The sequence below is a fragment of the Copadichromis virginalis genome, linkage group LG7 (assembly GCF_057382275.1).
Source record: "Copadichromis virginalis isolate Kocher_CV1m ecotype Utaka linkage group LG7, C_Virginalis_male_GT1.1, whole genome shotgun sequence".
Lineage (NCBI taxonomy): Eukaryota > Metazoa > Chordata > Actinopteri > Cichliformes > Cichlidae > Copadichromis > Copadichromis virginalis.
The window spans coordinates 65,875,565-65,888,561 of NC_140624.1; the positions used below are offsets into that span (position 1 = coordinate 65,875,565).

Below are 12,997 nucleotides of genomic sequence, written 5' to 3' on the forward strand. Positions count from 1 at the left end.
GATCAGATCCAGATTCCTGATAGTTACAGTATGAGGCTGATTAATGAATTCACATACTCACAACACACATCATCACAAACATGCACACAAAAAATGGCACATATGCACCTGACTGTTGTACTGCATTATCTCTCCCAACATTCTGTGTGTTTGGTTATGATACAGAATAAAAAAAGACTACAGTCCAAGAAAAATTCATAACGCCAAAACAAAGGAAGAAGGACATCAGCAGCTACTATAGCAACCCGATCGCTCATCATGTGCTCGCATTAGTGCATTAGTAACCATGTCATAAACCCATACAACTTCCTGCTCTTGCATGTCTACATTAAGAGAACACATAGTCATGTAATGTCTTATTACCTGCTGCCTAATGGACTCTCCAACTTTGCACTTATGGAGTAGATGAAAGGAGTCGACAGAATCATGGGCGCTCTGTTGGGAGGTGAAACAACTCCCCATAAATAATGTGCAATGCAATAAAGTGCACTAGAGAAACAAATATTAGCAAAGGCAATGTCCCACTGCAATACAGCCCATTCAGCGCAGTGCTGACCTGTATCCCGAGCCACCGAGCAGACACCCCAACAGGCAGCTGAGCAAACCAATCAACTGCACTCGTTCTGATCATAAACAGCTGTGCCAGATATGAAGGCATTTTGCAGGCTTCCATTTGCAGCAGTGTGTTTTTTTTTCCAGCTTTTTTATAAATGACTTGAGTAAAGATATTAAAGCAAAACTATGCCTTTATGCTGATGATGAAGTCATTCTAACACATACATCCTCTATAGTAATGGAGGGAAAGAACTTTGAATCCTAAATGCTCCGCTGAGTTTAAACCACAGGGCAAGCTACAGAGCTGAAAAATGAATCTTTGCAGAAGTGGCAAAAATCCCATCTGAGGGTGGCTCCAAAAGACCTTCAAGTGAGTACCAAACATGTCCAGATTTACAGCATCAGGAAGCTTGTTTGCAGCCTGGGAAAGATACAAGTTTGGCCTCTCTTGCATAGTTTTGCCCCTCATAAAAACTCTGAGTGGGGTGATTTTTTTTTAAACTGAGTTGGAGATGTGGCAGTTTGATTGACAGGTGTGCCATCACAGGAGTTGATCTCAGTGGAACTTTCTGGTAAAATAAAGTAATGGAATAAATTTCTTTTTGATGTGAGATTATTATTATTATTTTTTTTATCACAAGTCATCCTCAAAAACTTGTCCTTGTGTTTTGACATATAGATTTTTCACAGTGGAAAATTAAAACAGCCATTTTCTATATGTTATACATTCAAATGCAGGTTCATTGGAAACACATTATGCATGTTAACTGAAAATGAGCATAATAATTGCAGTCTGAACGGAATATATAATTGTAGAGTGTATTGTTGTTCTTTCTCACATTTTGGCAATAAGTAATCTCAGCAGATGAGACTTACAGGCTTTGCTGATAGCAAATCCATTATCAGGTCAAAACTAATGATATCAGCCAATAAAACAAAAAAAAAAAAAATAGAAGAACAAAGGTTGTATGTTTTCTTTGCTTGCTAGGATGCGGGTTTTAGCATTTGGCCAATTTTCTATTTAGAATTTTTTATATTATCCATATCTGTTTGTTACATTTTATAATTGTTTGCAATCAATACATTTTTGCTCTTTATGTTCTTGATTTCCTACTGAGTCAACTGTTTTTGATTTCATATTAAATGCCCCTTAAAAACCTATGTAAAACTATGTAAAACTATGTAAAACTATGCAAAACTATGTAAAACTATGCAAAATCAGAATCTGGAAAGACTCAGTAATTGCAAAATAATTCATACAATTATACAAGTGCAGCCCACAGTGATTGGTAATTGTATTAAATTACCAACACGTGAAAAGTGTGATTTGGCGGTGTTTAAAAAAATCGAGTTACATTTGTAAACAATGCTTTCTCTCGTTAATTACCAAAGCCATATCATTATGCTTATCGTTATCATATCTTCACTGAAAAACAAACATTATGATAATTCTTCAACAAACATTAATAAAAAAGAAAACAAAATCTCGAAAGCATTTTTTTGTCGACACTACAGTGATCGTTGAGGAAAGGCTGTGAGTGATCACTAATTACTGCGGTGCATTCACTCATCACCGTGACAGATGTGTGATGTGTGAATGAGTGTGGGTGTAAGCAAATGCATTTAGCAAGTGCTTTAATTTGTGTTTTCTACCTCAGTGCAGCATTGTTGCAAATTTGTAGAAAACGTGTGTGAGTTGTGTTAAGGTTCAAAATATTGGGGATGGAGACAAGAGAAAAAACCACAATAACAACACTGGTCCGGCCGGGTTGCAAAGTTTGTTACACCTGGAAGAATAACAGAAGCATTTAAAAAATGTTCCCCATACAATCGCTACGATTCCACAATACTGAGATCTATAATTAATGTACGCAGCTGACAGGTCATTTTAGATCTGATTCTCTGGCCTTCTTTCACACTCTCTTTCACAAATGTATAATAAGTTAATTTAGTTTAAATGGACTTAATGGGCAGATTCAATTACTGCCATGCCAAAGTCCCAGAGCAGCATCAGTGATGACAGGATTACAGCTGAAGTAGCGCCAAGCAGTTGTCAGAGCGGAGACACGTCTTTGCTGCGAGAAATATTAGGTCCGCAAGTGAATTTCAGTTCAGATGCAAAAGAAATGCTATGTGGGTGGGAAAATGATTCCAGGAAAAGAGGTGGAGAGATTCTAAGACTCCCAATCAGAGAAAAAGAGGATTGCTGCGGCACCGTTCAGGATAAAAATATGTATGAAGTTTATTCTTGGAGGAGTTCAGCAAGCAAAATAGACCCTGATGGAGACTTGGAGTTGATTCACTTTGGCCTATTTTGCTTGCCGAATTGCTCCAAGAATAAACATGTTACATGATTTTATCCTCAGCAATCCTCTTTTTTTTTAAATATTGAGCTTGTGTTTGCTATACTGATGGTGGATAAGCCAGTTCTGATGAACTCCCAATAATACCTTATTAGAATCAAAGACTAATTTGTAAGATAGTGACAACAAAATGGTCAGCTGGTAGGTTCTGCTTTTATCCTGATGCATTTAGCCAACTAAAAGAACTCTAAAATGCTGCTGATAATAACACCTAAAACCAAATGCTCTGCCTCCTGGAAGGAGTCTAAATGTCCTCAAAGGGAAGTGAAAAGCATTTCAAGAAAGGTCAAATACATGAAATATTAGAGGATCTCTTGAAGAGTAAACCGTCCTCTCAGAAACCAAACCAGTGGTCACGACTCTGAAGCTGAAAGTCTGCTACTTCACACAGCTCAGCAGACCGACTAAAGAGAAACCTGTGCCTCATAACAGTAACAACAAAGCAGAAAAAGAGAGAGATAATGAAGTCAAACCTTGGCAAACAGCGCCCCCTTGGCCGCCAGTGCATCTTCCCCTCTGCCATTGGGGTAGCACTCGTATCGTGCATCCAGGATTGGGTAGCGGCTTGCCAGCATGAGCCCACTGTTCAGGAATTTGAACCTGGAGCAGCAGCCTTTCCAGCCATACCGCCCAACATCGCTCAGGATGTAGGGAAAATAGCGATGCAGCTGGCGCCGTAGTCTAGTAGTCGATCCATGGTCAAATACCTCCTGTAGAGCCAGGAAATCCAAGTTGGCAGGGAAAAAGGCAGAGATGTCATGGTCGAATGTTTCATCTCCGTGGCGGCGTTTTCGACCTGGGCGCTTGAATATTGATGTGCGTGGGACATGAGAGAGAGTGTTGTTGGAGGATATCCCTATCCCGCCATCACTTCCATGGTAACGAGCAAGGGACTCACGAGAAGCAGTCATGCTGCCCGTGTCTGCCCCTCCGTGCTCTCCAGGCCGGTGGTTCCCTGTCTCCGCCTCCTCTTCCTGGGGGTCCGGCTCTGGAGCACTGATGCTAATTTGAACCCCTGAGGTGTGAAGCGGACAGTCTGTTGCGGGTTTTGGCTGGGTCCCATCCCCATGCATGGGACAGTCATGATGACCAGGAGCACTCTGAGCTACTGTGGAATGCACGGGGCAGTCTGGAGCCTCCCCTGAGGTGTGAATGGGACAGTCTGAGCTGCTTTTAGTCTCCCCTTGGTGGAGAGGGCATTCTGCTGTAGTGTCTGCCCCATCAGGGTGCACAGGGCATTCAGCAGAGCCCTGGTCATTCACAGAAGGGTGAACGGGGCAGTCAGTGGCACCTGAGGGGTGAATCGGGCACTCGGTGGCAGGTTCAGTTTCGGTGTCGGCTGGGCCATTGGTTGTGTGTGTTTGGTCTGGACGTTGGTCCAACGATGAGGTACGGCGGAAACCTGTGGCAAGGCTGCTGAAGGACGCCGCACTGATAAACATAACAGAAACAATATGAACATAGAGGCATTTACTGCAGATAAGTGCAGAGGGAAGTTTGGATTGATCTCTCCATACCTGATAGAAGTGTTGGTAGGTGAGTCAATGTAGATTTTAATCTGAGGTCGGCTGGCACCATTGCGGATCCTCTTCCCTACCTCCCGTGCTCTCCGGTGGGTGTCTGACAGGTTGTTAAACCTTGCTAGGGAGTCAGGCAGAAGGCAAACATTGGCACTGCAGAAACAGAAGCTTCTGCCCTGTGGCCTCCATTCCCCAATTCCAGCACCTGCTTGACCTTGTTCAGCCTGGTGTTTGTCTGGCCTAGACAAGACAGAAAAAAAACAACCTTTAAATGCAAATATAATACCAGAAGAAAAATAGGGCATTAGGAGCAAAAGCATTTTTTTAAAAGAAGCAAGGAAATTTTTCCCAGATTTCTTTTTTTCAAAAGATATACTTAGAGAACCATTTTATTCTACCTTCATCTTGAGCCTACACTCATTGAGAGTAATATCATACTGGTCATCTAACTCTGAGCAATATTAAAGAAATCCAGATACTTCAAACACAGGGTCTTATAGCCATAAGGAAGCTAATCAAATGCAAATACTTTTTAAAGTAGAATCTCTCAAAGCAATTAGCTGCTGAGCAGTTTTGAGGTTTCTGCTTATTAACCTTATTATATCAGTAATGTAGTCTAAAGAAATGGATTACATTTCTGTCACTTAAAGAGATGTGTCTACAAAGACATATGCAGTTAGGACCATTTGTATTTGGGTATTAAAACAGTTTTTTAAATTTTGTATCTGTGCACAAGCACAGTGAATTTAATAAATAAATAATAAAATAAATAATTTCAGAACCTGAACCATTTACTTTAGTTTTTTCTTCAGTTACTGTAAAGCTTCTCTGTTGAGTTCTGATCAGTTGGCTGACTTGTCATTCAAGAATATCCAATTTATTTGCCTTGAGAAACTCTTGGGTTTGTTTTGCTGTGAGGCAACATCTGATGAGTTTTGCAGCAGATAGCTGAACCTGCGCAAAGTATAGAGCTGTCTACACTTCAGACTTTGCTAAAATAAACAGTAGTGATTCTGTTCCACTTGTAGGCAGAGGCAAAGCTACAAAAATCGTCTACTGTCTAAAAACCTATGGTGTATGCCACTTAAACACCGCCTGAAGTTTTGAAATCATACACCATCTGAACTGAGCTGTAGTAGTTGACTCCATGATACTAAGTTTTATTCTAACATGATCAACATTTTAAAAGTGATCTATTCAACCCAGACCAGGTAGTTTTGGTGCCTAAAGCACAGCTGGAGTCATTAGTTTGTGAAGACCTGAACACAGATGCTAAAAGCAAACTAACTGAGCTGCAAACACAACTTTTATTAGGTTGATGTGATGTCCAGACATGTAAAGATCCACAAGGAAAGAAACAGCAGGAAAGGAGCAGACAAGAACAGAGAAGCAACAGAGACACTAAGAGAAAGACTGAGTGGAAACAGTAAGGGTAACTGGGAGGGTGGAAACCAAAGGGTAATGAGACACAGCTGAAGGAAGTCTAGACAATGGAACAAAGCGAGACAGTGTACCACACAGAGACAATTAACTGCCAAATTAAAGCAATGAAACTGAAACAAGGACACAAATGAACCTTAACTCTAATCTTGAATGTTCATGTAAGACAAAAGTGCCACAGTGCACATACTGTAAGCTCCATAAACACAATCAGTAACTTAAAATAACAAGAACTGAAGGCTCATAATCAACAATGTTGGCTACGAGTAAAACTAAGAAAACCTAAAACAACCAAACAGACCAGAAACAGATAAAAAAAAATTGGATTCACATCTTCTTCTTAAACGGTCCTTTGTTGTCAGTTTTTCAGCAGGTGTTTGTGGGGGTGTGATGAGTAGAATTATACTCATGTGCTTTTCAGCTTTTAAAAATCTTTTCTATTTGGAATTTATTTTTCCCCAATTCTCCAAAGGTCTCACCAACATCAGAGTGTGAAAGATGTTAACTTAAAATTAACATCTGCCCTTCCTGGGGGGAAAACTCATCAAATAATAGGAAATTAAGACAAAAAGTTTAGTTACTGTACATATTTCCTCACATTGTGCCAAACTGTTTATTTGTTAATTGGTAGAATAAACTTTTAGTATTCTTGATCATATCTAACTCTGTTAAGGTAGAAAAATAGTGCATCTAAGTTGGATTTAAGTAGATTCTTTTTTGTTGTTGTATTTTGAAACCCTTTGCTGGTGAGATGGGGTTATAATAATACTACTACACTACCAGTCCAAAGTTTGGACACATCTGGCCACCCAAACTTGGTGCTGTATACTTTGATGCAATGAAATGTTGAATTGTAGAGCCTTGTCTTTGATGAGTGTTATGAAAATACTGTTGAGACAAACTTGTTTTCATGCAGAAATCTTTCAGGAGTTGTCAGTAGCATGAAATACAAATACATTTATTATGTGAGATGTTTTTGCAGCATATCAAGAATAACAAAGCTATACGTAAATTCAGTAAGTTCTTAGGATGTCGTGTTATCCAATTTTCTTTTTACCATCTTTCAGATAAGAACACAGTTAATTCTGTACTATCACCAAGCAGCTAGGCTGTCCTTGAGACTCTGTGGAGAAAAATAAACTGGATCAAACAGTTATGTCAGTGTACCCCACAAGGTGCAACCGGGCCTTACAACTTTTAGCCCTTCTCGTAATAATAGTGCGATTTTAATTATAGAGGGTTTAGGAATAAAAACAGACATGCACACATCATAGCAGCCTGTCTGTTTTTTGTTTTTGTTTTTATCTGTTTTACTCTCAAATGATTATTATGTGATGTACACATACTATGTATTACATTTTCTATTTTCACTCTACCATTTCTACTCTACCCCCTCTTTATGCTTCTGGCCCTGAACTCTACTGCCATCGGTGCTTTTTACCTTTTTAAAGACGTTATCCATGAATATACAATAAACTGTTACTAGGTGACTGTTGAAACAATACTTAAAATACTAGAAACTCACATTTTACATTTGCCATCTCTAAACTGCTAATTATAGGAAGATCGTGCTGCTGTCCCACAGCAAACAGAGCTAAATACTGTATTTCCCATTTTGTGGTTATGGCGGGTTGCCACTTGGGTGGGTGTTTGGATAACGAAACACCCACTGAGAGCTGATGGAGTCTTGCAGCTGGAAAGCAGACCCACGAGCAAACTATTTACACAAGATAATGACTTCATTTTCTCCTTCTTGAAATAGCCAACCCCTGTGAACAACTGGCTCCATAGATGAAAAATGAAGCATGACTCTACAACTGCTCGGCCCATTTTTCACGTTACATTGATCCAGGGCCTCATTTTCATTCACAGTTTAGTTGAAAGCCAGTCTAAAATGTGTAAACCGGTATAAAGTGCGTTCATCCGGTCATCTTTAAACTGAACCACTGCAAGGACAAAGAAAGGCCTACATGGTTGGCTGTAGGTCTGCCCTCCTCACCTGTAGAAACCTTAAGCAGGAAAAGATTGTGTTACCTTAAAACAGTTAGGTCACTCTACATAATACTGTCTAAAGTAAAAGACACTACATCCTTACAAAATCAGATATTATGTACAGTGCTGTGAAAAAGCATTTTTGCAGTTTTGTCACACTTACATGTTTCAGATTAAACAAATAAAATATAAAACAGAAGTAAATAAAAAAGGCGTTTTTTAAATGATGCTATGATTTATTAATGGAAAAAAACTGCCCAGCCTACCTGGACCTTGGCAGCGAGAACTAGTATTAAGCATTTGTAATAAGTTCAAACAAGTCTTTCATATCTCTGTGGACCTGTTTAAGGTCATGCCAAAGCATCTCAATTTGGCCAGGCCACTATGAAACCTTCACTCTTGGAGTAGTTTTGCTAGGCCGGCCACTCCGTCACCACTATTCCAATTATTTTTTTTACATAGGGCTAGGTAAGGTTGGATAGCGTTTTTTTAATAAATGAAATCATCTAAAAACTGTACTATGTACTTGTTTGGGTAACTTTGTCTATTAGGATGTGATTAATGATCTGAAACCTTTAAATGTTTAAATCAAGTTTGGTAAAAATACTTTTTCAGAGCCCTGTAAATTCACAGAAACAGCAGCAGTGATAAATAATATAGCCATGTTGGCACTAACCTGCAGTAGGTGTACAGGTAGGGCTGGCGGATTGCCTGCAGGGGAGCCCAGATGATGAAGCCCAGCAGAGCAAAGGGCAAGGAGGCGAGGAGGAGGAGCAGGTAAAGGGGTGCGGAGATCAGCACACATAACGTGAGGAAGGAGCAGGGGTCCTGGGAGCGCTGTCGCTTCTCCAGCGAGGTGGCCACACAGGACGCCAGGAGCCGGTCCAGGAACCAGTAGCAGGGAAACACCAGGCTCCACGACAAGCCATCCAAGAAGTGCAGACAGGCACTGGAATACGGGGTGATGTGGAGGACCATCTCTTTCCTTCTTTCTCTCTCTTTCTGTCTGTCACTTTCTCCTCACCTTGCACGTCCACGCCCACATACACTATAATCAATCACAAAATCTCTTCCACTAATTACATAAGCAGAAATAAATGAAAAAAGATCAGACTCAAATGTAGACCCTCCCCCATTCCTTGGAGAAAGGAACACTACATGGTTTGGATGATTTCTATCTTCACAGGAAAGCTTATCTCAGTCTTGCTGCCCCTCCCTCAGTAATTACACCCTCCACAGGAGGGGTCAAGGAGCGCAGTCTCGAGGTAGGCAGTTGTCATGATGAAAGCTATTCCCTTGATGACGGATCTATGATTGCGAGGACTCAAACCACCTCTGCAGGGGGTATCCACTCAACATCAGCATTTCCTCCAAACCTGAAGAAAGAAGCACATCGACAGAGGAAAGGCGGGAGAGAAGGAAAAAGAAGCAGGGGATCAGTAATTGACTTTATTCCACTGGGAGTGAAACTCATACATGTCAGAATGACTGTAATTGCATAATAACAGCACATCCCCACAGAGGCTTGTAAGCTACAGGCAAAATTATTTACTGTAGTTTGTCTCGTCTTACAAGAAGAAAGAATAATGTATGACAGCGAGTACGACATACTCCTGACAACAACACATTATGGGATGTATTTTTTTTAAGCTATTTCAGAAGACAAGCAGTTGATCAGACTGTGGTCATACTACTGGGGTGTGGGTGGGTTGGAGATGAATAGTGGGCAGGCTAAAACAGGTTAAATGGCGGCAGCTGCACGAGATAGTCAGTTGGATGTGCAGAAGGAGCAATCGGCTGATGTGGGTTGGCACTAAAATCAGCTGATTTGCATGGATGGCAGCTAAACTTGACTTTGTAGCCTGCTTACACTTATGTTGCATCTACACTGGAAGTGATTTGTTTATCGGACATCACTTTGAAGCTACCGGCAGGTCGCTTACAGACATTCCAGTAACCTAGAAAACAACTTTATGTATTTACTACCACGCCATGAGCCAATCAATGGCATTTGTCATTCTCACTGGTAGCTGTTTCAGTCACTCGCCTGCAAGTTTAATAAAGTCCGGCCCACTTTCATTGTCAGCAGTGCTGCAGTAACAGGTCCACTTAAAAGTGTTGTGTTTGATTCTGAAAAGATAACACATTTATATTCCTCATGGAAAAGTAAGTATATACAAAAAAAGGAGAAAAGGTGACTTGCATTTGAATATTTCTCAGAACATAAATATTATATAAACTAAAGAGTTGAAAGATACGATGATATTAACGACTACAAAGCTCCTGAAGCTGAAACAAAGAGATTTCTTAGTGCACGAGCACACACAAATCCACTACCACAGAAATTTTTGGCCCGCAGTGTTTAAATAATTTAAAGTCTATGTTTAAATAGGAGAAGGGCTGTGGAAACAGCTCATCGTGGAATCAGTAATTGTTGTTACAAAAGGGTATCACAAAGGAAAGGACATTAACCACGTCGTTCTTCCAGCCCGCAGATGACTTAACCAGAAATTCCAACCCTAAATGCTTTTTAACCAACTTTAATATCAGCATAGGCAACAGAGGGAAGAGAATTGATCCCACCGACATGAATAAGTAATGACTAGATTAATTCATTCATGTCAACAGGCGAGTTTAGGAAGACAAAGAGAGTGCTGACCTTGGCGTAACATCATATGCCCAGCAGAGAAGGGCAGTGGAACAACCCATGCTTTTGAATGAACCTTGTCTCATTTGCTGTGCAACAAGACAACTATAAACTTGCTGTAACCGTGGAGAAATGCTGCGTGCATATTATACTCACAATCCATATTAAAGCAGAAAGTAGGTAAAGCAATTCTGACAAAGCTCACCAAATGAATGAAACTTTTCATTCTGTATTTGGACTGTATAATCACACCTCCACAGGTCCAAAGACAGCACAGGCTGTCACGTATTCATCTTTCTTTTTGTCAAGGGTCTGCTTTTTTAAATCTATTTAGGATAGAAGACTTTCCAGCAAAACATGTCTGTGGGAGCTGTTTGTCACCACTGTCTACTATTTTCTCCCCAAATGAAGCTCTTTTGTCAGACAGGCTCATTCTCTGAATAGGACATCTCTCCCAGAATTACCACCTCTTCCATCCTTGTAATCTTCTTGTGTAGGGTCGAAACCTTTGTATACTGTAATGATTCGTATTATGACAGAGGAGCTGCCTGTGCTACTACTTGCTGACTTCCTGCTGCGATGGTTGACCTGAAAAGATATAAAGAGATGACCTGCTGACTCACCAGTGGGCATAAGGGGCATATGACGGCAGTGTTTTACTGACTGTCTTTAAGTCTAACATGTGGAAGTCCACACTTCAATTCTCACTGGACATATGGAGAAAAGAGGTAGCACTTTTTGGGATTAAACTTTGCAGCACTTTTAAAAAAAAAACTTTGGTCGGCCTTAAAACTGTGAGCTAACCTGTCCATAGGCTGAATGGCACCGGTGAGGCAGACAGGTGTACTGAGAAAGGCGACTTTAGCCATTATTTGCTAGGCCTCACCAAGTCACTGAACAGGACCCATCTTCCTTGGTTTTGTTTTTGATGAAATTATGTGATAAATAATGTGACCTTCAGTGCTATAGAGCATATTTTTAGTATTTTTGTATTGTGCACTCAAAAACCAGTGGGTGACATCCCTGTGGCATCTTGTATGTCTGGTTAAGTATGGTTTAAAGGGAGTTTATATGATTATATTTTGAAATAACAAGCATAATAAAAAACATTTATTATGCTCCAAATACTATATTTCCATATCTATTTTTAGTTCACTTTCTCAAAAAAGCAAGCAGACAGAAGATAGCACCCTCACCCCTTTTCATCCATCCATCTACCCATTTATTATTTATCCATCTATCATCCACTGACCCATCCTTCATTTATCCATTTTCTAGCCATTGATCCAACCATCCATGGACTGGTAAATGGTAAATGTTTCTTATAATGAGAAATGATTCTTATATAGAGCTTTTCTACTCTCGTGGAGTACTCAAAGCCCTCTATACAACACGCCGCATTCACCCATACACACAAGCACTGTTGTCTATACTTTGCAGTGCTTTCTAACTAACATTCATACACATTTATACTCCGATGGATGCATCAGAGAGCAAGTGGGGGTTAGTATCTTGCCCAAGGATATTTGGCATGCAGACTGGAGAGCCAGGGATTGAACCACCAACCTTCTGATCAGCAGCTGAGCTCCTCTACCTGAGCTACAGCCACCTAATCTCATCCATCATTCATCCATTGATCCATCCATCATGTATCCATCTCCATCCATCCATCCATCCATCCATCCATCATTGATCCATCACCATCCATCCATCATCATTCATCTATCAGTCATCCATTGATCCATCCATCATGTATCCATCTCCATCCATCCATCCATCCATCCATCCATCATGTATCCATCTCCATCCATCCATCATCATCCATCCATTGATCCATCCATCCTTCATTTATCATTCTCTAGCCATTGATCCATTCATCATCCATCCATGTCTCTGTCCATTTATCCATACACCCATTCATCCATCCATCCATCCATCCATCCATCCATCCATCCATCCATCCATCCATCCATGACCTCATCGACTCATTGAAGAGGTATGATTTTAGTCAACCAAACTTTTTAAACCTTGCAGTGTTACAGCACACATTACAACACTGTTTATTGTATTTTTAAGATATACGACAGAAGGTAATTATTTCATTGTTCTCAAATATCGATGAAACTCTGATATGCATTTAGAATAAGCAAAAGGAAGAGCAAGCAGAGAGTGAATAAACAAAAAGGAAGCAAACAGAGAGCTTACCCCCTGCACAAAAACTCTAATCCAGACAAATTCACTCATTGCACTGACTCCATGCCGCCTGGCATTTAAGCCGCAATTTGCAGCCACTGCTCATTAAAATGTGCTATTTCTGGCTGCTCGTTTTAGGTTTCAGGAAGAAAAAAAATACATGGATAATTCAAAACTCACTCATGCAAGAAAATCCTCTCACTACTTTCTGCTAGACTTGCTCGTGTTCAAATTCAGATTCATCAGCCTCTCACTGGCATAAGCAAGTCAATATTAGCAGGTTTAAG

At 40.3% G+C, this 12,997-nt stretch overlaps 1 protein-coding gene across 3 annotated transcripts in view; it reads right to left on the reverse strand.

Moving 5' to 3' along the window:
- Nucleotides 1–12,997, reverse strand: part of smpd3 (sphingomyelin phosphodiesterase 3) — a 90,990-nt gene that overhangs the window by 44,027 nt on the left and 33,966 nt on the right. For all 3 annotated transcript variants that reach the window (XM_085464812.1, XM_085464811.1, XM_085464813.1), the window contains 3 exons: nucleotides 8,547–9,246; nucleotides 4,436–4,678; nucleotides 3,392–4,349 (listed from right to left, as the gene is read on the reverse strand). In XM_085464812.1, coding sequence (XP_085320938.1) covers nucleotides 3,392–4,349; nucleotides 4,436–4,678; nucleotides 8,547–8,848 — 1,503 coding nt within the window. In that variant the 5' untranslated portion in view covers nucleotides 8,849–9,246. The remainder of the gene's footprint in view (nucleotides 1–3,391; nucleotides 4,350–4,435; nucleotides 4,679–8,546; nucleotides 9,247–12,997) is intronic.